A 25,724-nucleotide genomic window follows, 5' to 3' on the forward strand; every position below is an offset into this window, starting at 1 on the left:
ACTGGACATCGGGGGACCAGACGTCCTCTTTCCCCGGACACGTCCTGCTTCTGAGACCTAAAGAATGCGTCCCGCAGGGATTCCAAAAACGTCCTGGATTTTGCTTCGTCGGATATTTGTGTTTCTCTGGGTTTTCATAAACTCGTATTTACCCCTTACAAGTTTTGGAAATGGTATCTCCCTTCTTACGTGAGCTCTGACGGTATAGAGCAGGGCTATTCAACTTCAGTAGCAAGTGGGCCGAATAAGAAAATCACGGGGGGTGTGAGGGCCGCACAAAATATTGATCAAATAATGGCTAAAAATTAAAAACAGTAATGTATATTTCCACAGGTAAACAGTCACACACGAAAATGCGTCGGTATTGTGTGGCAAAAGTGTTTTGCGAACAAGCATCACTATAAACATGTTTCAAAGTGTAAATATCCGCTCAAGGTAACCAGTTGTTTCAGATCCCTTCAACCAAACTGTTCCCATGAAAACATAAGAAATGTGACTTAATGGATCAATATAATAATATACACTTTTACTAATCCCCAAGGGGAAATTAGTTCTCTGCATTTAACCCATCCTTAGTTATTAAGGAGCAGTGGGCTGCGGTGAAGCGCCCGGGAAGCAACTGGGGGTTCAGTGCCTTGCTCAAGGACACTTCAACTTGCAACTAATGGGGAGAGCGGGGATCGAACCCACAACCTTGCGGTTGAAGGACGACCCTCTTACCCCACTGAGCTACAGCCGCCAATATATAAATGACTTGGAATTAAACTAATATCTGGTGGCGCAGCGCACAGACTGCGTGTCTTTGAGTGCAGTCTCCTTTTGCGTGAAAGGGATCGAAACCAGGTCGGGCGATCTTTTTATTTTTATTTTTTCGAAAATGTATTTCTTCCTCCGTGGCTGTGATGCACTGCTCACTTATACAATCGGAATCGCCCAAATGGATATGAACGGTGGCTTGAAGATCTCCAGCAATATGTTTGTGAATGTGTGACGAATCTGGTGCGCGAGACAGAGCCCCGCTGCAGACGTGAAGAGAACACAACGCACGCGCAGGGAAACCAGTAGGTCTGAAAACCAGTAGGGGTGTAACAACGGCAACCAACACGGTGCGTAACATAAAGATGTAACCATACAGGTTTGGTTGAGGCAACAGTGAAACTCAATGGCTCTGGGTTAGATGTCTCAATGTCTAAAAGAAGCGTGTCCGTCAGTTTTATTTTTTCTTACCAAGCTATACTGATTTGCAGGCAGTCTTGCGGGCCGTAGTTAAACTCAAACGGGCCGTATCCGGCCCGCGGGCCGCTAGTTGAATAGGCCTGGTATAGAGAACAGTCATTGGTCGACCGATCTCAGGGTTGCCAGATACACGATAATTATCCTCCAAATACAACCATGTTGAGCCTTTGGTACGATACTTCACCATCTCCAACCTGGCAACACGGAGCTCCTCGCCGCCTCCACTAGTTCATTGTTGTTTGTGCTATAAACTCCTCCCAGCGCCGCCGCTCCCATAGCGCACTACGCGCTGTGGGAGGGCACCACGTCCTGAGGGGCTCCGCAAAATAGGCAACTAAAAAATCCCCATAGTTACAGTATAATAATTATAATGCCGATATTATTTCAGTCTAGAAATATGAGGCACCTTTTAGGCATGTATATCACAAAACAGGCAGAACAAGAGAGATGTTTAATCTCAGCACCTCCCCCCCCCCCCGAGACGAAGTGTCCTCTTTTTCACAAACTCAAATCTGGTCACCCTACTGGACATCACTCTGTAACCACAATGACCTCGGAGTGACTGTGCATTATATTGATGAGAAGTGGGCGCTGCATTCACACGCCCTGACTGATGAACACAGAGGAGAGACATAGTCATAACAAGATGGCGGCGGGTGGCTTCGGCGTTTCAGTAACCCTGTTTACCTTCGTGTTGTTTTTGAACTTTGCGGGTTTTAATGATTTTTCCTCTCAATATTTTAACAATGGATATTTTCCTGGAAGATCGGCACGTCAAGAATCGATTAGAAAACTGGACAAACATTTCGGATTTGGTAAAGCGGCTTTGATTAGCATCTTGGCGTCTTCCTGTAATACGAACAGGAGACACAAATCCAAAACAACCATCAGATCTGTCAACTCAAGCAAGGTTTTTTTAACACTATGCCTCCTGCTATCTGGTGACATACATCAATGCCCAGGACCAGTCCAGATCTTGGAGACAGGGGAAATAAACAACTCGGTAGAGCTACGCGGGAGCAATAACATCTTCTCTCAGGCTGTGGCGACGAGGGTCACGGACGACGGAGCCAGGCGGCGAGAAACAGCGGGAGAGCGGGGAGACGTGGCGTTGGTCGGAGTCAGGCAGCGTGGACCGGCGGGTGAGCGGGGAGACGTGGCGGTGGTCGGTGACCGGGGAGCTGGCGGCCGGCCGGGCGGTGAATGCGCGCGGCGAGAGGCGGCGTTGTCCGGAGAGGGGAATCGGGAGCAGCGGTGCGGCCCAGGTGGTCGGGGATTGTCGCTGACGGGAGATCCGTTTTCTGAACTGGTCAAGATCTCTGGCAGAAAGGGTCTGCATTTTTTACATCTCAACGTGAGGAGTTTACTACCGAAGATTGAGGAGATACGTCTGCTGGCCCACAACGTAAAGCCTGGAATTATTTGTTTGTCAGAGACCTGGCTTGACTCCAGTATTAGCGATTCAGAAATTGATATAGCCAATTACTCTGTAGTTAGGAAGGATCGCAATCGAAAAGGAGGCGGGGTCTGTGCTTTCGTGAGAAACGACATTAATTTCACGGTGAAAAAGGACCTGGGCGATGAGGTTGAAGTTATTCTGTTGGACATTCACCTGCCCAAAACGAAACCATTGCTAATGGGAGTATGTTACAGACCGCCTGATCAAAGTACTTTTATGAAAATCTAGAAAATGTATTGACTAGCTGCGATGGAACAAAAAATGAATGTATTCTGATGGGAGATTTCAATAGTGATGTATCTAACAAGGGCTGTCCTACATATGGTGCTTTTTCTAAATTTAGTAAGCTTTTTGATTTAAAGCAGCTGGTTAATGAACCTACTCGTGTAAGCCAAACGACTAAAACAACCATCGATCTTATTATGGTGTCAGACAAATATAATATCTCGCATCATGGTGTGATTGCATATGGGATTAGTGACCATTTCATCACATTTTGTACCAGGAAGGTCCATAGAGAAACTTTTTCAAGCCATAAAATCATTAAAATCAGATCTCTTAAGAACTACTGTGTTGACACATTTAGAGAGCAGCTTAGGAAAATTGACTGGTCTTCAGTGTTGGAAAATGATTCTGTTGATAGTGCATGGGATCTGTTTAATCAAATTTTCCTTAGTATAGTGAATAAGTTGGCTCCATATAAACAAGTTAGGGTAAAGCAGAGATCAAGCCCGTGGCTTAACGCAGATATTTTAACTGCTATAAAACAAAGGGAGGAGGCCTTGCGGAGGTTTCTGAAATCTCATGAGGAAGTAGATGCTGATGCATATAAAAAATGCAGAAACGAAGCACAGAGAAGGATTAAGGTAGCAAAAAAGGACTACTATATGAACCTAATAAAGGATAACAAAAATGAGCCAAAGAAGCTATGGAAAGCTCTGAAAGACTTGGGATGTGGGGGAAAGGCCAACAGCGGCAAGCCCAATATTGGCTTGGATATCAATGGCAAGATTGATTTTAACAAAGCAAAGGTAGCCAATTATTTTAACATCTTTTTTACCTCTGTAGCCAATGAACTTGTTGAAGCATTGCCTCCTAAGACTGGTGTATATGGAGAGGAGTTTACACAGAGGTTTTATTCTAGTCGAGGGGTACTGGCTGGTTCATTTGCCATGTCCAAGGTGTCAGTTGAGAAGGTAGCTGTGTTGTTGGCCGAGCTCAATATAGCTAAAGCCACGGGCCTAGACAACATTCCTGCTCGGTTTTTAAGAGATGGTGCGTGGGAAATAGCTCCCTGTGTTTCCCACTTAATTAACCTCTCCTTGGAGCAAGGCATTGTTCCAAGTAGCACCAAACACGCAAAGATTATTCCCTTGTACAAAAAGGAGTAGATCCGAGCAAGGTAATTATAGGCCTGTGTCCATTTTGAGTGTTTTATCCAAGATTTTAGAAAAGGTGGTGCACGAGCAGATATCGGAATATGTAGGTAGAGAAAGCCTTTTATACAAGTTTCAATCAGGGTTTAGGAAATCTTATTCTACAGACACATGCCTCCTGTATCTAACTGATTTTATTAGAAAGGAGATGGATGATGGGAAACTGTGTGGAATGGTCTTATTAGATCTCCAAAAGGCCTTTGACACAGTAAACCATGGTCTATTACTTGGTAAGATGAAGGCTCTGGGTCTGAACGATTTATCTGTCAGGTGGATTGCTTCATATCTGACAGGCAGGGACCAGAAAGTAGAGGTCAATGGCTCTATGTCGGATGCCAGACAAATTGACTGCGGGTGCCGCAAGGAAGTGTTTTAGGACCATTATTATTTTTACTGTATATTAATGATATGAGTGATGCATGTTCCTGTAATCTGTTTTTATATGCAGATGATGCAACCTTGCTCATCTCGCATAAAGAGTTGAATACGCTCCAAAGAATGTTAGGAGAAGAGCTCTCCAAGATTAGTAACTGGCTGTCCGACAATAGACTATCACTTCACTTAGGGAAAACTGAGTCCATTTTGTTCGGATCGAAACCCAGATTACGTAAGGCTCCGAGACTCAAGGTGGATTTAGTCAGTGAGGTCATAGCAGCAAAAACAACAGTGAAGTACCTGGGCTGTTGGTTAGAGGACAGTCTTGGGGGGGAGGGAATGGCCATACAGGTGCTGGGGAAAGTAAATGCCCGCACCAGGTTTTTGGCTAGAAAGGCCAATCTGCTTGACAGGGAAAGTCTTAAACTACTGGCTAACAGCCTGGTGCAGTGTCATTTTGATTATGCTAGTGTATCATGGTTTGGGGGGCTGTCAGTTTCATCCAAAAAAAAAACTGCAGGTGTCACAAAACAAGTTGGTAAGAGTTGTGATGGGACTCGGCCCTGTGATCATGTTGGGAGAAGCCACTTTAAGGAACTTAACTGGCTTCCAGTTGAGGCCAGAGTGGCTCAGCTTAGGCTCAACATGGTGCACAAAATAGTCAACAATAGGGCCCCCAAATATCTTAATAACTATTTTCCTAGTGTTCGGGAAGTGCACAGCTATGGAACACGATCTAGCTTAGCCAACCTGCATCCACCAAGGTGTAGATCAAAGATGGGGCAAAGCACATTTGCTCACATAGGAGCTCAAGAGTGGAATGAATTGCCTTTGGCCATTAAACAATGCCTGAACCCAATTAGTTTCAAGGGGAACGTTAGGAAATGGCTCCTAGAAAAAGTCCATGATTAAACTTGTATGTCAATGTAGTATTATGTGTATTACTGTATTGCTTTTTATGATGTAGGTTGGTAATGTGTGAATGTGTGTATTTTTTGTGCCAAGACCAAGGACCACAACGGAAATAAGTCTGTGACTTTTTGTGCTATCCTTGATATTTTTATGATGCGTGACCTTTTGTATCATGTATTGTATTTATGTCCAATAAACTAAACTAAACTAAAAAAATCTGCTGACACTTTACTGAAGTTGCACAGCAGTGGAATGTGTCAGATAAAGTCACCACACTGAGCAGATAGAGCACCAGAGATGATCGCTGCTGCGAGACGACTGCCTTTGATCACGTCCCTGCTTCAGTCTCCAGCGCTCTGTCACAGTGTCTCTGCATAACTGCGTTGGACAATGTCCTGACAGATTTTATGGCACTTTAGTTCATATGGCAGAACATTTAAAATAAGTGTCAAGTTCTAGGAATTGACAAACTGCACTGAAAGTGTTTTCTGGTGTCTCTAACAGGGACAACACATGTTATGGCACTTTCATTCATATGGCAGAACATTTAAAATAGAAGTGCGCTATACACTACTTTGAATTAATTATTGGATTTTGCGTATACAAATGCGATTAATCGCGATTAATCGCGATTAAAAAATGTAATCGTTGCCCAGCCCTAATATATACATATATACATATATATATATATATGTATTTATATATCATTACATATACATACAATTGGATATCCCATCTCCACAGGATACACAGACATGAAGACTTCTTTATTTCATTTGACACAAAGATCTGCACAACCTCATCCTTCACTCTACTAGAGCATCCTCTCTCCTCTGTCCTTATCCTTCACACTGCTAGAGCATCCTCTCTCCTCTGTCCTCATCCTTCACTCTGCTAGAGCATCCTCTCTCCTCTGTCCTCATCCTTCACACTACTAGAGCATCCTCTCTCCTCTGTCCTCATCCTTCACTCTACTAGAGCATCCTCTCTCCTCTGTCCTCATCCTTCACTCTACTAGAGCATCCTCTCTCCTCTGTCCTCATCCTTCACTCTGCTAGAGCATCCTCTCTCTCCTCTGTCCTTATCCTTCACTCTACTAGAGCATCCTCTCTCCTCTCTCCTCATTCTTTACTCTACTAGAGCATCCTCTCTCCTCTGTCCTCATCCTTCACTCTACTAGAGCATCCTCTCTCCTCTGTCCTCATCCTTCACTCTGCTAGAGCATCCTCTCTCTCCTCTGTCCTCATCCTTCACTCTACTAGAGCATCCTCTCTCCTCTCTCATTATCCTTCACACTACTAGAGCATCCTCTCTCCTCATCCTTCACTCTACTAGAGCATCCTCTCTCCTTATCCTTCACTCTACTAGAGCATCCTCTCTCCTCTGTCCTTATCCTTCACTCTACTAGAGCATCCTCTCTCCTCTGTCCTCATCCTTCACTCTACTAGAGCATCCTCTCTCCTCTCTCATTATCCTTCACACTACTAGAGCATCCTCTCTCCTCATCCTTCACTCTACTAGAGCATCCTCTCTCCTTATCCTTCACTCTACTAGAGCATCCTCTCTCCTCTGTCCTTATCCTTCACTCTAATAGAGCATCCTCTCTCCTCTGTCCTCATCCTTCACACTACTAGAGCATCCTCTCTCCTCTGTCCTCATCCTTCACTCTACTAGAGCATCCCCTCTCCTCTGTCCTTATCCTTCACACTACTAGAGCATCCTCTCTCTCTGTCCTCATCCTTCACTCTGCTAGAGCATCCTCTCTCCTCTGTCCTTATCCTTCACACTACTAGAGCATCCTCTCTCTCTGTCCTCATCCTTCACTCTGCTAGAGCATCCTCTCTCCTCTGTCCTTATCCTTCACACTACTAGAGCATCCTCTCTCCTCTGTCCTCATCCTTCACACTACTAGAGCATCCTCTCTCTCCTCTGTCCTTATCCTTCACTCTACTAGAGCATCCTCTCTCTCCTCTGTCCTCATCCTTCACACTACTAGAGCATCCTCTCTCTCCTCTGTCCTCATCCTTCACTCTACTAGAGCATCCTCTCTCCTTATCCTTCACTCTGCTAGAGCATCCTCTCTCTCCTCTGTCCTTATCCTTCACTCTACTAGAGCATCCTCTCTCCTCTCTCCTCATTCTTTACTCTACTAGAGCATCCTCTCTCCTCTGTCCTCATCCTTCACTCTACTAGAGCATCCTCTCTTCTCTCTCCTCATCCTTTACTCTACTAGAGCATCCTCTCTCCTCTGTCCTCATCCTTCACTCTACTAGAGCATCCTCTCTCTCCTCTGTCCTCATCCTTCACACTACTAGAGTATCCTCTCTCTCCTCTGTCCTCATCCTTCACTACTAGAGCATCCTCTCTCCTTATCCTTCACTCTGCTAGAGCATCCTCTCTCTCCTCTGTCCTTATCCTTCACTCTACTAGAGCATCCTCTCTCCTCTGTCCTTATCCTTCACACTACCAGAGCATCCTCTCTCTCCTCTGTCCTTATCCTTCACACTACTAGAGCATCCTCTCTCTCCTCTGTCCTTATCCTTCACTCTACTAGAGCATCCTCTCTCCTCTGTCCTTATCCTTCACACTACTAGAGCATCCTCTCTCCTCTGTCCTTATCCCTCACACTACTAGAGCATCCTCTCTCCTCTGTCCTTATCCCTCACACTAGAGCATCCTCTCTCTCCTCTGTCCTTATCCCTCACACTACTAGAGCATCCTCTCTCCTCTGTCCTTATCCCTCACACTACTAGAGCATCCTCTCTCCTCTGTCCTTATCCCTCACACTACTAGAGCATCCTCTCTCCTCTGTCCTTATCCCTCACACTAGAGCATCCTCTCTCCTCTGTCCTTATCCTTCACTCTACTAGTGCATCCTCTCTCCTCTGTCCTTATCCTTCACACTACTAGAGCATCCTCTCTCTCCTCTGTCCTCATCCTTCACACTACTAGAGCATCCTCTCTCCTCTGTCCTCATCCTTCACTCTACTAGAGCATCCTCTCTCCTCTGTCCTCATCCTTCACACTACTAGAGCATCCTCTCTCCTCTGTCCTCATCCTTCACTCTACTAGAGCATCCTCTCTCCTCTGTCCTCATCCTTCACACTACTAGAGCATCCTCTCTCCTCATCCTTCACTCTACTAGAGCATCCTCTCTCCTTATCCTTCACTCTGCTAGAGCATCCTCTCTCCTCTATCCTTATCCTTCACTCTACTAGAGCATCCTCTCTCCTCTGTCCTTATCCTTCACACTAATAGAGCATCCTCTCTCTCCTCTCTCCTTATCCTTCACTCTACTAGAGCATCCTCTCTCCTCTGTCCTTATCCTTCACACTACTAGAGCATCCTCTCTCTCCTCTGTCCTTATCCTTCACACTACTAGAGCATCCTCTCTCTCCTCTGTCCTCATCCTTCACACTACTAGAGCATCCTCTCTCTCCTCTGTCCTCATCCTTCACACTACTAGAGCATCCTCTCTCTCCTCTGTCCTTATCCTTCACTCTACTAGAGCATCCTCTCTCTCCTCTGTCCTCATCCTTCACACTACTAGAGCATCCTCTCTCCTCTGTCCTCATCCTTCACTCTACTAGAGCATCCTCTCTCTCCTCTGTCCTCATCCTTCACACTACTAGAGCATCCTCTCTCCTCTGTCCTCATCCTTCACTCTACTAGAGCATCCTCTCTCCTCTCTCCTTATCCTTCACTCTACAAGAGCATCCTCTCTCCTCTGTCCTTATCCCTCTTCGACAACATGTGCTGTTATTTTGGGGTTTCTTACCTTCCAACCTTTTTCTGGACGTTCTTTTTTGATGAATGTTTCAAACAAATGGGAGAAGGGTCCGTGTCCTGTATGGATGAAAATAAAAAACAGTGTCAAAAATAAAAAATAAAAATTAGACTGGTGACATTTTAAAGATGTGTAAACTGGGAGCTCGAGAGCCAGTTCATTGTGTGTGTGTGTGTGTGTGTGTGTGTGTGTGTGTGTGTGTGTGTGTGTGTGTGTGTGTGTGTGTGTGTGTGTGTGTGTGTGTGTGTGTGTGTGTGTGTGTGTGTGTGTGTGTGTGTGTGTGTGTGTGTGTGTGTGTGAATAACATTAGTGGAAAGACATCCCCACAGTGATTAATAAAGACATCCTGATGTTTTTCTTCCTTTTTGCCGTTGACATTGTTTGTTATTAATGTAAATCCTGGCTCCTGATTGGTGGAACGAGCTCCCCGCTGACAGCAGGAAGTCTCTACAGCTTCAACGGGAACTAAAAACACATCTTTAGACTATACCTGGAGTAAACCACAGATTAGCACTTCAGTGGCTCTTAAATATCTCTTATTGTGGTACTTTTGTAGTTCCACTATGTTGAGGACATGTTACTTTCTGTATTCTAGTTGTTCTTAGTTTATACTCTAGGACTAGGTTAATTCACTTACTGTAAGTCGCTTTGGATAAAAGCGTCTGCTAAATGACATGTGATGTCATGTATAAATCCAACATTTCACTACATTACTCACAGTAGAGCAACAGCATACATTGAGTCTGTTAGTGAGGCTGTGTGTCTCTAACAGTGAGGCTGTGTGTCTCTCATAGTGAGGCTGTGTGTCTCTCATAGTGAGGCTGTGTGTCTCTAATAGTGAGGCTGTGTGTCTCTCATAGTGAGGCTGTGTGTCTCTAATAGTGAGGCTGTGTGTCTCTAATAGTGAGGCTGTGTGTCTCATAGTGAGGCTGTGTGTCTCTCATAGTGAGGCTGTGTGTCTCTCATAGTGAGGCTGTGTGTCTCTAATAGTGAGGCTGTGTGTCTCTAATAGTGAGGCTGTGTGTCTCTAATAGTGAGGCTGTGTGTCTCTAACAGTGAGGCTGTGTGTCTCTCATAGTGAGGCTGTGTGTCTCTTATAGTGAGGCTGTGTGTCTCTCATAGTGAGGCTGTGTGTCTCTAACAGTGAGGCTGTGTGTCTCTAACAGTGAGGCTGTGTGTCTCTCATAGTGAGGCTGTGTGTCTCTCATAGTGAGGCTGTGTGTCTCTAATAGTGAGGCTGTGTGTCTCTCATAGTGAGGCTGTGTGTCTCTAATAGTGAGGCTGTGTGTCTCTAATAGTGAGGCTGTGTGTCTCTAATAGTGAGGCTGTGTGTCTCTAATAGTGAGGCTGTGTGTCTCTAATAGTGAGGCTGTGTGTCTCTAATAGTGAGGTTGTGTGTCTCTAATAGTGAGGCTGTGTGTCTCTAATAGTGAGGCTGTGTGTCTCTAACAGTGAGGCTGTGTGTGTCTCTAATAGTGAGGCTGTGTGTCTCTAATAGTGAGGCTGTGTGTCTCTAACAGTGAGGCTGTGTGTCTCTAATAGTGAGGCTGTGTGTCTCTAACAGTGAGGCTGTGTGTCTCTAACAGTGAGGCTGTGTGTCTCTCATAGTGAGGCTGTGTGTCTCTAATAGTGAGGCTGTGTGTCTCTAATAGTGAGGCTGTGTGTCTCTAATAGTGAGGCTGTGTGTCTCTAATAGTGAGGCTGTGTGTCTCTAACAGTGAGGCTGTGTGTCTCTAATAGTGAGGCTGTGTGTCTCTAATAGTGAGGCTGTGTGTCTCTAACAGTGAGGCTGTGTGTCTCTAACAGTGAGGCTGTGTGTCTCTCATAGTGAGGCTGTGTGTCTCTCATAGTGAGGCTGTGTGTCTCTCATAGTGAGGCTGTGTGTCTCTAATAGTGAGGCTGTGTGTCTCTAACAGTGAGGCTGTGTGTCTCTAACAGTGAGGCTGTGTGTCTCTCATAGTGAGGCTGTGTGTCTCTAATAGTGAGGCTGTGTGTCTCTAACAGTGAGGCTGTGTGTCTCTAACAGTGAGGCTGTGTGTCTCTAACAGTGAGGCTGTGTGTCTCATAGTGAGGCTGTCTCTCATAGTGAGGCTGTGTGTCTCTCATAGTGAGGCTGTGTGTCTCTAATAGTGAGGCTGTGTGTCTCTAACAGTGAGGCTGTGTGTCTCTCATAGTGAGGCTGTGTGTCTCTAACAGTGAGGCTGTGTGTCTCTCATAGTGAGGCTGTGTGTCTCTCATAGTGAGGCTGTGTGTCTCTAATAGTGAGGCTGTGTGTCTCTAATAGTGAGGCTGTGTGTCTCTAACAGTGAGGCTGTGTGTCTCTAATAGTGAGGCTGTGTGTCTCTCATAGTGAGGCTGTGTGTCTCTAACAGTGAGGCTGTGTGTCTCTCATAGTGAGGCTGTGTGTCTCTAACAGTGAGGCTGTGTGTCTCTAATAGTGAGGCTGTGTGTCTCTCATAGTGAGGCTGTGTGTCTCTCATAGTGAGGCTGTGTGTCTCTAATAGTGAGGCTGTGTGTCTCTAACAGTGAGGCTGTGTGTCTCTAACAGTGAGGCTGTGTGTCTCTCATAGTGAGGCTGTGTGTCTCTAACAGTGAGGCTGTGTGTCTCTCATAGTGAGGCTGTGTGTCTCTAATAGTGAGGCTGTGTGTCTCTCATAGTGAGGCTGTGTGTCTCTAACAGTGAGGCTGTGTGTCTCTCATAGTGAGGCTGTGTGTCTCTAACAGTGAGGCTGTGTGTCTCTAATAGTGAGGCTGTGTGTCTCTAACAGTGAGGCTGTGTGTCTCTCATAGTGAGGCTGTGTGTCTCTAATAGTGAGGCTGTGTGTCTCTAATAGTGAGGCTGTGTGTCTCTAACAGTGAGGCTGTGTGTCTCTCATAGTGAGGCTGTGTGTCTCTCATAGTGAGGCTGTGTGTCTCGAATAGTGAGGCTGTGTGTCTCTAATAGTGAGGCTGTGTGTCTCTCATAGTGAGGCTGTGTCTCTAACAGTGAGGCTGTGTGTCTCTAACAGTGAGGCTGTGTGTCTCTCATAGTGAGGCTGTGTGTCTCTAACAGTGAGGCTGTGTGTCTCTCATAGTGAGGCTGTGTGTCTCTAACAGTGAGGCTGTGTGTCTCTAACAGTGAGGCTGTGTGTCTCTAATAGTGAGGCTGTGTGTCTCTAACAGTGAGGCTGTGTGTCTCTCATAGTGAGGCTGTGTGTCTCTCATAGTGAGGCTGTGTGTCTCTCATAGTGAGGCTGTGTGTCTCTAATAGTGAGGCTGTGTGTCTCTCATAGTGAGGCTGTGTGTCTCTCATAGTGAGGCTGTGTGTCTCTCATAGTGAGGCTGTGTGTCTCTAACAGTGAGGCTGTGTGTCTCTCATAGTGAGGCTGTGTGTCTCTAATAGTGAGGCTGTGTGTCTCTAACAGTGAGGCTGTGTGTCTCTCATAGTGAGGCTGTGTGTCTCTCATAGTGAGGCTGTGTGTCTCTAACAGTGAGGCTGTGTGTCTCTAACAGTGAGGCTGTGTGTCTCTCATAGTGAGGCTGTGTGTCTCTAACAGTGAGGCTGTGTGTCTCTCATAGTGAGGCTGTGTGTCTCTCATAGTGAGGCTGTGTGTCTCTCATAGTGAGGCTGTGTGTCTCTCATAGTGAGGCTGTGTGTCTCTCATAGTGAGGCTGTGTGTCTCTCATAGTGAGGCTGTGTGTCTCTCATAGTGAGGCTGTGTGTCTCTCATAGTGAGGCTGTGTGTCTCTCATAGTGAGGCTGTGTGTCTCTAACAGTGAGGCTGTGTGTCTCTCACAGTGAGGCTGTGTGTCTCTCATAGTGAGGCTGTGTGTCTCATAGTGAGGCTGTGTGTCTCTAACAGTGAGGCAGTGTGTCTCTCATAGTGAGGCTGTGTGTCTCTCATAGTGAGGCTGTGTGTCTCTCACAGTGAGGCTGTGTGTCTCTCACAGTGAGGCTGTGTGTCTCTCATAGTGAGGCTGTGTGTCTCATAGTTAGGCTGTGTGTCTCTCATAGTGAGGCAGTGTGTCTCTGATAGTGAGGCTGTGTGTCTCTCATAGTGAGGCTGTGTGTCTCTCATAGTGAGGCTGTGTGTCTCATAGTGAGGCTGTGTGTCTCTCATAGTGAGGCTGTGTGTCTCTAACAGTGAGGCTGTGTGTCTCATAGTGAGGCTGTGTGTCTCTCATAGTGAGGCTGTGTGTCTCTAACAGTGAGGCTGTGTGTCTCTAACAGTGAGGCTGTGTGTCTCTCACAGTGAGGCTGTGTGTCTCTCATAGTGAGGCTGTGTGTCTCTCATAGTGAGGCTGTGTGTCTCTCATAGTGAGGCTGTGTGTCTCTCATAGTGAGGCTGTGTGTCTCTATAGTGAGGCTGTGTGTCTCTCATAGTGAGGCTGTGTGTCTCTCATAGTGAGGCTGTGTGTCTCTCACAGTGAGGCTGTGTGTCTCTAACAGTGAGGCTGTGTGTCTCATAGTGAGGCTGTGTGTCTCATAGTGAGGCTGTGTGTCTCTCATAGTGAGGCTGTGTGTCTCTCATAGTGAGGCTGTGTGTCTCTAACAGTGAGGCTGTGTGTCTCTCATAGTGAGGCTGTGTGTCTCTCATAGTGAGGCTGTGTGTCTCTCATAGTGAGGCTGTGTGTCTCTCACAGTGAGGCTGTGTCTCTCATAGTGAGGCTGTGTGTCTCTCATAGTGAGGCTGTGTGTCTCTCATAGTGAGGCAGTGTGTCTCTCATAGTGAGGCTGTGTGTCTCATAGTGAGGCTGTGTGTCTCTCATAGTGAGGCTGTGTGTCTCTAATAGTGAGGCTGTGTGTCTCATAGTGAGGCTGTGTGTCTCTCATAGTGAGGCTGTGTGTCTCTCATAGTGAGGCTGTGTGTCTCTAACAGTGAGGCTGTGTGTCTCTCATAGTGAGGCTGTGTGTCTCATAGTGAGGCTGTGTGTCTCATAGTGAGGCTGTGTGTCTCTAATAGTGAGGCTGTGTGTCTCTCATAGTGAGGCTGTGTGTCTCTCATAGTGAGGCTGTGTGTCTCTCATAGTGAGGCTGTGTGTCTCTCATAGTGAGGCTGTGTGTCTCATAGTGAGGCTGTGTGTCTCTCATAGTGAGGCTGTGTGTCTCTAATAGTGAGGCTGTGTGTCTCTCATAGTGAGGCAGTGTGTCTCTCATAGTGAGGCTGTGTGTCTCATAGTGAGGCTGTGTGTCTCTCATAGTGAGGCTGTGTGTCTCTCATAGTGAGGCTGTGTGTCTCTAATAGTGAGGCTGTGTGTCTCTAACAGTGAGGCTGTGTGTCTCTCACAGTGAGGCTGTGTGTCTCTCATAGTGAGGCTGTGTGTCTCTAACAGTGAGGATGTGTGTCTCTAATAGTGAGGCTGTGTGTCTCTCATAGTGAGGCTGTGTGTCACTCATAGTGAGGCTGTGTGTCTCTCATAGTGAGGCTGTGTGTCACTCATAGTGAGGCTGTGTATCTCTCATAGTGAGGCTGTGTGTCACTCATAGTGAGGCTGTGTGTCTCTCATAGTGAGGCTGTGTGTCTCTAACAGTGAGGCTGTGTGTCTCTCATAGTGAGGCTGTGTGTCTCTAACAGTGAGGCTGTGTGTCTCTCATAGTGAGGCTGTGTGTCTCATAGTGAGGCTGTGTGTCTCTAACAGTGAGGCTGTGTGTCTCATAGTGAGGCTGTGTGTCTCTCATAGTGAGGCTGTGTGTCTCTCATAGTGAGGCAGTGTGTCTCTCATAGTGAGGCAGTGTGTCTCTCATAGTGAGGCTGTGTGTCTCTCATAGTGAGGCTGTGTGTCTCTAATAGTGAGGCTGTGTGTCTCTCATAGTGAGGCTGTGTGTCTCTCATAGTGAGGCTGTGTGTCTCTCATAGTGAGGCTGTGTGTCTCTAATAGTGAGGCTGTGTGTCACTCATAGTGAGGATGTGTGTCTCTCATAGTGAGGCTGTGTGTCTCTCATAGTGAGGCTGTGTGTCTCTAACAGTGAGGCTGTGTGTCTCATAGTGAGGCTGTGTGTCTCTCATAGTGAGGCTGTGTGTCTCTCATAGTGAGGCTGTGTGTCTCTCACAGTGAGGCTGTGTGTCTCTCATAGTGAGGCTGTGTGTCTCTAACAGTGAGGCTGTGTGTCTCTCATAGTGAGGCTGTGTGTCTCTCATAGTGAGGCTGTGTGTCTCTCATAGTGAGGCTGTGTGTCTCTAACAGTGAGGCTGTGTGTCTCTCATAGTGAGGCTGTGTGTCTCTAACAGTGAGGCTGTGTGTCTCTAACAGTGAGGCTGTGTGTCTCTCATAGTGAGGCTGTGTGTCTCTAACAGTGAGGCTGTGTGTCTCTAACAGTGAGGCTGTGTGTCTCTAATAGTGAGGCTGTGTGTCTCTCACAGTGAGGCTGTGTGTCTCTAACAGTGAGGCTGTGTCTCTCACAGTGAGGCTGTGTGTCTCTCATAGTGAGGCTGTGTGTCTCATAGTGAGGCTGTGTGTCTCTCACAGTGAGGCAGTGTGTCTCTCACAGTGAGGCTGTGTGTCTCTCATAGTGAGGCTGTGTGTCTCTAATAGTGAGGCTGTGTGTCTCTCATAGTGAGGCTGTGTGTCACTCATAGTGAGGCTGTGTGTCTCTAACAGTGAGGCTGTGTGTCTCTAACAGTGAGGCTGTGTGTCTCTAATAGTGAGGTTGTGTGTCTCTCATAGTGAGGCTGTGTGTCTCTAACAGTGAGGCTGTGTGTCTCTCACAGTGAGGCTGTGTGTCTCTCATAGTGAGGCTGTGTGTCTCTAACAGTGAGGCTGTGTGTCTCTAATAGTGAGGCTGTGTGTCTCTCATAGTGAGGCTGTGTGTCACTCATAGTGAGGCTGTGTGTCACTCATAGTGAGGCTGTGTGTCTCTCATAGTGAGGCTGTGTGTCACTCATAGTGAGGCTGTGTGTCTCTCATAGTGAGGCTGTGTGTCTCTAATAGTGAGGCTGTGTGTCTCTCATAGTGAGGCTGTGTGTCTCTCATAGTGAGGCTGTGTGTCACTCATAGTGAGGCTGTGTGTCTCTCATAGTGAGGCTGTGTGTCACTCATAGTGAGGCTGTGTGTCTCTCATAGTGAGGCTGTGTGTCTCTAACAGTGAGGCTGTGTGTCTCTCATAGTGAGGCTGTGTGTCTCTAATAGTGAGGCTGTGTGTCTCTAACAGTGAGGCTGTGTGTCTCTCATAGTGAGGCTGTGTGTCTCTAACAGTGAGGCAGTGTGTCTCTCATAGTGAGGCTGTGTGTCTCATAGTGAGGCTGTGTGTCTCTCATAGTGAGGCTGTGTGTCTCTCATAGTGAGGCAGTGTGTCTCTCATAGTGAGGCAGTGTGTCTCTCATAGTGAGGCTGTGTGTCTCTCATAGTGAGGCTGTGTGTCTCTAATAGTGAGGCTGTGTGTCTCTCATAGTGAGGCAGTGTGTCTCTCATAGTGAGGCTGTGTGTCTCATAGTGAGGCTGTGTGTCTCTCATAGTGAGGCTGTGTGTCTCTCATAGTGAGGCTGTGTGTCACTCATAGTGAGGATGTGTGTCTCTCATAGTGAGGCTGTGTGTCTCTAACAGTGAGGCTGTGTGTCTCTCATAGTGAGGCTGTGTGTCTCTCATAGTGAGGCTGTGTGTCTCTAATAGTGAGGCTGTGTGTCTCTCACAGTGAGGCTGTGTGTCTCTCATAGTGAGGCTGTGTGTCTCTAACAGTGAGGCTGTGTGTCTCTCATAGTGAGGCTGTGTGTCTCATAGTGAGGCTGTGTGTCTCTAACAGTGAGGCTGTGTGTCTCTCACAGTGAGGCTGTGTGTCTCTCATAGTGAGGCTGTGTGTCTCATAGTGAGGCTGTGTGTCTCTAACAGTGAGGCAGTGTGTCTCTCATAGTGAGGCTGTGTGTCTCTCATAGTGAGGCTGTGTGTCTCTAACAGTGAGGCTGTGTGTCTCTCATAGTGAGGCTGTGTGTCTCTAATAGTGAGGCTGTGTGTCTCTCATAGTGAGGCTGTGTGTCTCTAACAGGTAGGCTGTGTGTCTCTCATAGTGAGGCTGTGTGTCTCTCACAGTGAGGCTGTGTGTCTCTCATAGTGAGGCTGTGTGTCTCTAACAGTGAGGCTGTGTGTCTCATAGTGAGGCTGTGTGTCTCTCATAGTGAGGCTGTGTGTCTCTAACAGTGAGGCTGTGTGTCTCTCATAGTGAGGCTGTGTGTCTCTAACAGTGAGGCTGTGTGTCTCTCATAGTGAGGCTGTGTGTCTCTAACAGTGAGGCTGTGTGTCTCTCATAGTGAGGCTGTGTGTCTCATAGTGAGGCTGTGTGTCTCTAACAGTGAGGCAGTGTGTCTCTCATAGTGAGGCTGTGTGTCTCATAGTGAGGCTGTGTGTCTCTCATAGTGAGGCTGTGTGTCTCTCATAGTGAGGCAGTGTGTCTCTCATAGTGAGGCTGTGTGTCTCTAATAGTGAGGCTGTGTGTCTCTCATAGTGAGGCTGTGTGTCTCTAATAGTGAGGCTGTGTGTCTCTCATAGTGAGGCAGTGTGTCTCTCATAGTGAGGCAGTGTGTCTCTCATAGTGAGGCTGTGTGTCTCATAGTGAGGCTGTGTGTCTCTCATAGTGAGGCTGTGTGTCTCATAGTGAGGCTGTGTGTCTCTCATAGTGAGGCTGTGTGTCTCTCATAGTGAGGCTGTGTGTCTCTCATAGTGAGGATGTGTGTCTCTCATAGTGAGGCTGTGTATCTCTAATAGTGAGGCTGTGTGTCTCTCATAGTGAGGCTGTGTGTCTCATAGTGAGGCTGTGTGTCTCTCATAGTGAGGCTGTGTGTCTCATAGTGAGGCTGTGTGTCTCTCATAGTGAGGATGTGTGTCTCTCATAGTGAGGCTGTGTGTCTCTCATAGTGAGGCTGTGTGTCTCTCATAGTGAGGCTGTGTGTCACTCATAATGAGGCTGTGTGTCTCATAGTGAGGCTGTGTGTCTCTCATAGTGAGGCTGTGTGTCTCTCATAGTGAGGCTGTGTGTCTCATAGTGAGGCTGTGTGTCTCTCATAGTGAGGCTGTGTGTCTCTCATAGTGAGGCTGTGTGTCTCTCATAGTGAGGATGTGTGTCTCTCATAGTGAGGCTGTGTATCTCTAATAGTGAGGCTGTGTGTCTCTCATAGTGAGGCTGTGTGTCTCTCATAGTGAGGCTGTGTGTCTCTCATAGTGAGGCTGTGTGTCTCTCATAGTGAGGCTGTGTGTCTCTCATAGTGAGGCTGTGTGTCTCTCATAGTGAGGCTGTGTGTCTCATAGTGAGGATGTGTGTCTCTCATAGTGAGGCTGTGTGTCTCTCATAGTGAGGCTGTGTGTCTCTCATAGTGAGGCTGTGTGTCACTCATAATGAGGCTGTGTGTCTCATAGTGAGGCTGTGTGTCTCTCATAGTGAGGCTGTGTGTCTCTCACCCAGGTCGTGGCACAGACCAGCAATCTGCACACACAGGACGTCTCTGTCAGTGATTTTGAGGTCCGACCTCGAGCTCCTCAGAGCCTCGACGAGCTTTCCGGCCAAGTGCGCCACCCTTCACAAACAAACACGACAACAAACAAACACGACAACAAACTCCAGAATCCTGCTGCAAAAAATAACTTTGCTCTATTTGACTAAATGAAGACACAAAACTACGTATATATATATGTACAGTATATATATATACGTATATATATATATATATATAGATATGTATATATATATGTATATATATATAGATATATATATTTACATATACATGTATATACATACATATATATATACATATATGTATATATACATATATTTGTATATATATACATACATATATATATGTATATATATATACACATATATATGTATATACATACATATATATATGTATATATACATATATATGTATATATATACATACATATTTATATATATATATGTATATATATATATCCACTCTGTGTTGGCTCAGTTGAGGCTTTTATAATCTCATTTTGAAGTCATTTAATCCAATGGTCCCCAACCACCGGGCCGCGGCCCGTTACCGGTCCGTGGGTCCCTCGGTAGCGGGCCGCACAGAGAACAATAATAACAAATGTTTTTACTGATTATCAAGGTTGGAAAGATGTTTTATTTTGAAATGCCCGGATACGATCGTCTGTGTGTCTGAGCCTCTCGACGCGTGTCAGCTTCTATTCTTCTGCACTGTGTATTTGTTTTCTCGCAGGTCGGATCTTTGCATGACGTCATATGTGTGAAGGCCCGCCCCTGAAAATATCGTCTCATGTGAAACCGGTGCACGGCACAATAAAGGTTGGGACCGCTGATGTAAATGTGTAAACAATATTCTCCAACGCTGAGAGGGGGAACATTACGAGTCTCAAACACACGACGGCCCTCGAGACTGAGAGCTCGGCTGCGTGCCGCCGAGCGCCGGCTCACCCGATGGAGTGCTCAAAGCGGTTGTGCGACGCTCCGGGGTAGACGAAGTAGCAGCCGCCGAGCTGCTTCAGGTGTCTCAGCCTCTGGAACTGAGGCGTGTCGATGATCTTGACGAGCAGCGGGTGGAGCGGCACCGTGCCGTGGATGGGATCGTTGAACACCTGGCGGAGCACACGGAACCAGAGGCCAGCCGTCATGCGGTGGAACCAGTTCTCCTGACAGCAGAACGTCTGTTCACTCGGACAGACTCAGTTACATGTGACTTTCTTTGCCTCATGTTTTCATATCGGTTGGTGGTCATTACTTTAATAATCACGTTTGAGTGACAAAGGGTTCAGAGGCCTGAGGAGGAAGAGGAGAGAACTGTCGCCTGCAGTGACTCGCATCACCCTGTTTACAAGGTTCAAAGACATCATTCTACCAGGTGTCACGTGACGCCGGTGAGGACACCGGTCGACCTCTCGGCCCGAGGATCTTTTTCCTTTTTCCTTCACGAGGCCCAATGAGCTCCACATGGACCACTCCTGGACAGACGACTCTACTTCTGACCCTGCACAGCACCACTAGAACACTTTTTAAATCTTAATTATAAAACTACAATCTTCCTCATCTTCATTACATTGATTTGTTGTTAACTAAAGGCTGACAATGGATTCAAGAAGAGACAGTGAAACAAACTCTTTCTTCTTCAACGACTCGACACACTCCTTTGCTGTTTCTCAAAGCTCTTCAGCTTTGGGGATGAACACACAATACATTACCTTGTAATCCCCTTCATAGAGGTCTAGAGAATGGGGGGGAGAAAATACAGAAGAACGTATTAGGGAACGAGCTGAAGAGAGAACGTTGTGAAACCTCAAAGAGATCCATGAAGTGGATGTTGAACCAAGTTCATGCCGACATGTGGAACAGCTGAGGGAAACAAATCCATCAGAGAACTGTCTTTGTTCCCCGACTGGTTCCACTGGGGCTTTTGTGTCGTCGTTTTCTCCACAAAGACCCTTTGATCAGAACCCACAGACACACAAACACACACAGACACACAAACACACAAACACACAGACACACAGACACACAAACACACAGACACACAGACACACAAACACACAGACACACAGACACACAGACACACAAACACACAGACACACAACACACAGACACACAAACACACAGACACACAAACACACAGACACACAGACACACAGACACACACACACACACACACACAGACACACACACAAACACACAGACACTCACACACAGACACACAGACACACACACACACAGACACACAAACACACAGACACACAGACATACACAACAAACACACAGACACACACACAAACACACAGACACACAACAAACACACACACACAGACACACAGACACACAAACACACAAACACACAGACATACACACACACACACACACACAGACACACAAACACACAGACACACAAACACACAAACACACAGACACACAGACACAGACACACAAACACACAAACACACAGACACACACACACACACAAACACACAAACACACAGACACACACACACAAACACACAAACACATACACACATACACACACAAACACAAACACACACAAACACATACACATAAACACACAGACACAAACACACAGACAAACACACACACACACACACACACACAAACACACAGACACACAAACACAGACACACAAACACACAGACACACAGACACACAAACACACAAACACACACACACACAAACACACAAACACACACACACAAACACACAGACACACAGGGGGGGGTGGGGAAAAAAAAAAAAAAAAGGGGGGGGGGGGGGGTTTTTTTTTGGGGGGGGGGGGGGGGGGGGGGGGGAAAAAGGGGGGGGGGGGGGGGGGGAAAAACAGGGGGGAGGGGAGGGGGGAAAAAGGGGGGAAAAGGGGGGGGGGGGGGGAAAAAAGGGGGGGGGGGGGGGGGAAAAAGGGGGGAAAAGGGGGGAAAAAAGGGGGGTGGGGGGGGGGGGGGGGAAAAAAAAGGGGGGAGAAAAAAGGGGAAGAAAAGGGGGGGGGGGGGGGGGAAAAGGGGTTAAAAGGGGGGGGGGGGGGAAAAAGGGGGGGGGGGGGAAAAAAGGGGGTAAAAAAGGGGGTCGGGAACATGGGGGGGGGGGGGGGAAAAGGGGGTTAAAAAGGGGGGGGGGGGGGCCGGGGGGGGGGGGTTGGGGGGGGGGTGGGGGAACAGGGGGTTTAAAAAAGGGGTTCAGGAACAGGGGGGCAGGAACATGGGGGGGGGCAGGGGGGGGGGGGGGTTGGGGGGGGTTGGGGGGAGGGAGGGGGGAGGGGGGGGGCAGGGGGGGGGGGGTGGGGGCAGGGGGGGGGGGTGGTTTGGGGGGGGGGGGGGTTGGGGGGGGGGGGGAAAAAGGGGGGGGTTGGGGGGGGGGGGGGGGGAAAAAAAGGGGGGAAAAAAAGGGGGGGGGGGGGGGAAAAAGGGGGGAGGGGGGGAAAAAGGGGGGGGGGGGGGGGGCAGGGGGGGGGGGGGGGGGGGGGGGAAAAAAAAAAGGGGGGGAGAGGGGAAAAGGGGGGGGAAAGGGGGGGGGAAAATGGGGCAGGGGGGGGGTTAAAAGGGGGAAAAGGGGGGGGGGAAACAGGGGGGGGAAAAAAAGGGGTCAGGAACATGGGGGGGAAAATGGGGCAGGGGGGGGAAAAAGGGGGGGGAAAAAAATGGGGGGGAGGGAAAAAGGGGGGGGGGGGGGGGGGGGGGGAAAAGGGGGGGGGGGGGGGGGGTTGGGAAAAGGGGGGGGGGGGGGGGGGGGGGGGGGGAAAAAAAAAAAAGGGGGGGGGGGGGAAAAAAAAAAAGGGGGGGGGGGGGGGGGGAAAAGGGGGGGGGGGGGGAAAAGGGGGGGGGGGGGGGGAAAAAGGGGGGAAAAAGGGGGGAAAAAGGGGAAAGGGGGGGGAAAAAGGGGTCGGAAACACATGGGGGGGGGGGGGGGGAAAAAGGGGTTGGGGGGGGGGGAAAAGGGGTTAAAAAAAGGGGCGGGAAACATGGGGGGGAAAGGGGGGGAAAAAAGGGGTTAAAAGGGGGTTAAAAAGGGGGTCAGGAACATGGGGGGGAACAGGGGGGGAAAAAAGGGGGGGAAAAAAGGGGGGAAAAAAGGGGGTTAAAAGGGGGGGGGGGGGGGAAAAAGGGGGGAAAAAAAAAGGGGGGGGGGGGGGGGAAAAAAAGGGGGGAAAAAAAAAGGGGGGGGGAAAAGGGGGGGAAAAAAAAAAGGGGGGGGAAAGGGGGGAAAAAGGGGTTAAAAGGGGGGAAAAGGGGGGGGGGGGGGGGAAGAGGGGGGGGGGGGGGAAAAAAAAGGGGGGGGGGTTAGGGGGGGGGTTGGGGCAAAAATGGGGGCAGGGGGGGGGGGGTTTGGGGGGGGGGGGGGCAAAAAGGGGGGGGGGGGGGTTTTGGGGCAAAAATGGGGGAAAAAAATGGGGGGGGGGGGGGGCAGGGGGGCAGGGGGGGGGGTGGGGAAAAAAAAAAAGGGGGGAAAAAAAGGGGGGGGGGGGGGGGGGGGGGGGGAAAAAAAAAAGGGGGGGGGAAAAAGGGGGGGGTTAAAAGGGGGGAAAAAGGGGGTCAGGAACAGGGGGGGAAAAAAGGGGGGTAAAGGAACAGGGGGGGAAAAAGGGGGGAAAAAGGGGGGAAAAAAGGGGGGGAAAAAAGGGGGTCAGGAACATGGGGGTCAGGAACATGGGGTCGGAACAGGGGGGGAAAAAAGGGGGGAAAAAGGGGGGAAAAAGGGGGGAAAAGGGGGGGGAAAAAGGGGGGAAAAAGGGGGGGGGGGGGGAAAAAGGGGGGGGGGGGGGGAAAAGGGGTAAAAAGGGGGAAAAGGGGGGGGAGGGGGGAAAAGGGGGGGGGGTTGGGGGGGGGGGGGGGTTTGGGGGCAAAAATGGGGGGGGGGGGAAAATGGGGGGGGGGGGGGGTTGGGGGGGGGGAAAAAAAAAAAAAGGGGGGGGGGGGGTAAAAAAGGGGGCAGGGGGGGGGGGGCAGGGGGGGGGGGGGGGGCAGGGGGGGGGGGGGGGGTTGGGGGGGCAAAAAAGGGGGGGGGAAAAAAATGGGGGGGGGAGGAAAAAGGGGGGGGTGGGGGGGGGGTTTGGGGGCAGGGGGGGCGGGGGGGGGGGGGGGGGGGCAAAAAGGGGGGGGGGGGGGGGGGGGGGGGGGGGTTGGGGGGGGTTTGGGGGGGGGAAAAAAAGGGGGGAAAAGGGGTTTAAAAAAAAAAAGGGGGGAAAAAAAGGGACAAGGGGAAAAAAAGGGGGGAGAAGGGAAGGGGAAAAGGGGGGGGGGGGGGGGGGAAAAAGGGGGAAAAGGGGGAAAAAAAATTTAAAAAAAAGGGGGAAAGGGGGGAAAAAAGGGGGGAAAAAAGGGGAAGGAACATGGGGTCAGGAACATGAGGGGGGGGGGGGGAAAAAGGGGGGGGGAAAAAGGGGGGAAAAAAGGGGGTCAGGAACAGGGGGGTTTAAAAAGGGGGGGGGGGGGGAAAAGGGGGGGGGAGAGGGGGGGGGGGGGGGAAAAGGGGGGGGGGGGGGGGGAAAAAGGAGGGGGGGGAAAAAGGGGGGGGGTGGGGCAGGGGGGGGGGGAAAAAGGGGGAAAAAGGGGGGCAGGGGGGCAGGGGGGGGGGGAAAATTAAAAAAAGGGGGGGAAAAAAGGGCAGGGGGGGGGGCAGGGGGGCAAAAATTGGGGGGGGGGAGCAGGGGGGGGGGGGGGGGGGTGGGGAAAAGGGGGGGGGGGGGGGAAAAGGGGTTAAAAAAGGGGTTTGGGAAAAGGGGGGGAAAAAAGGGGGGTTAAAAGGGGGGGGGGGGGGGAAAAAGGGGGGGGGGGGGGGGAAAAGGGGGGGGGGAGGGAGAAGAGGGGGAAAGGGGGGGGGGGGGGGGAAAAAAAGGGGGGGGGGGGCGGGAAAAAGGGGAAAAATGGGGGGGGGGGGGGGGGGGGTGGGGGCGGGGGTGGGGGGAAAAGGGGGGGGGGGGGGGGGGAAAAGGGGTTAAAAGGGGTTAAAAGGGGGGAAAAAGGGGTCAGGAACAGGGGGGGAAAAAGGGGGGGAAAAAGGGGGGAAAAAGGGGGGGGGGGGGGGGAAAAGGGGGGGGGGGTGGGGGGAAAAAGGGGGGGGAAAAAAAAGGGGGAAAAAAAGGGGGGGGGGGGGGGGGGGGGGGCCAGGGGGGGTGGTTGGGGGCAAAAATGGGGGGGGGGGGAAAAAAAAGGGGGGAAAAAAAGGGGGGAAAAAGGGGGGAAAAAAGGGGGGAAAAAAAGGGGGGAAAAAGGGGGGAAAAGGGGGGGAAAAAGGGGGGAAAAGGGGGGGGGGGAAAAAAAAGGGGGTCAGGAACAGGGGGGGGAAAAGGGGGGGGGGGGGAAAAAAGGGGGGGAAAAGGGGGGAAAAAAAAAGGGGGGGGGGCAGGGGGGGCAAAAAAGGGGGGGGGTTGGGGGCAAAAAGGGGGGGGGAAAATTGGGGGGGGGAAAAAGGGGGGGGGGCAGGAAAAAAAGGGGGGAAAAGGGGGGAAAAAAAAAAAAGGGGGGGGGGGAAAAAGGGGGGGGGGGGGGGGGGGGGGGGAAAAGGGGGGGGGGGGGTTGGGGGGGGGGGGGGGGGGGGGGGGGGGGGGGGTGGGGAAAAAAAGGGGGGGGCAGGGGGGGGGTTGTTTTGGGGGGGGGGGGGGGGGGGGGGGTTGGGGCAAAAATGGGGAAAAAATTTGGGGGGGGGGGGGGGAAAAGGGGGAAAAGGGGGGGGGGGGAAAATTGGGGAAAAGGGGGGGGGGGAAAAGGGGGGGGGGTTGGGGGCGGGGGGGCAGGGGGGCAGGGGGGGGGGGGGGAAAAGGGGGGGGGGGGGGAAAAAGGGGGGGGGGGGGGGGAAAAAGGGGTCAGGAACAGGGGGGGAAAAAAAGGGGTCAGGAACATGGGGGGAAAAAAGGGGGGAAAAAAGGGGGGAAAAAAAGGGGGAAAAAAGGGGGGGAAAAAAGGGGGTCGGGAAAAGGGGGGAAAAAAGGGGGGAAAAAAAGGGGTCGGAAACAGGGGGGGGGGAAAAAGGGGGGAAAAAGGGGGGGAAAAAAAGGGGGGGAAAAAAAAAAAGGGGGGGGGGGGAAAAAAAAAAGGGGGGGGGAAAAAGGGGGGGGTTGGGGGCAGGGGGGGGAAGAAAATGGGGGGG

At 49.9% G+C, this 25,724-nt stretch overlaps 1 protein-coding gene across 1 annotated transcript in view; it reads right to left on the bottom strand.

The window, feature by feature from the left end:
- The window catches only part of LOC130198916 (deoxynucleoside triphosphate triphosphohydrolase SAMHD1-like), a 32,401-nt gene extending 12,636 nt beyond the window's left edge, over positions 1 to 19,765 (bottom strand). The window contains exons 1-3 of the mRNA XM_056422023.1: positions 19,569 to 19,765; positions 18,569 to 18,684; positions 9,197 to 9,264 (exon numbers count right to left, since the gene is read on the bottom strand). Coding sequence (XP_056277998.1) covers positions 9,197 to 9,264; positions 18,569 to 18,684; positions 19,569 to 19,765 — 381 coding nt within the window. The remainder of the gene's footprint in view (positions 1 to 9,196; positions 9,265 to 18,568; positions 18,685 to 19,568) is intronic.
- Positions 19,766 to 25,724: the final 5,959 nt, after the last annotated feature.

The sequence above is a fragment of the Pseudoliparis swirei genome, chromosome 9 (assembly GCF_029220125.1).
Source record: "Pseudoliparis swirei isolate HS2019 ecotype Mariana Trench chromosome 9, NWPU_hadal_v1, whole genome shotgun sequence".
In the NCBI taxonomy this organism is placed as follows: Eukaryota; Metazoa; Chordata; class Actinopteri; order Perciformes; family Liparidae; genus Pseudoliparis; species Pseudoliparis swirei.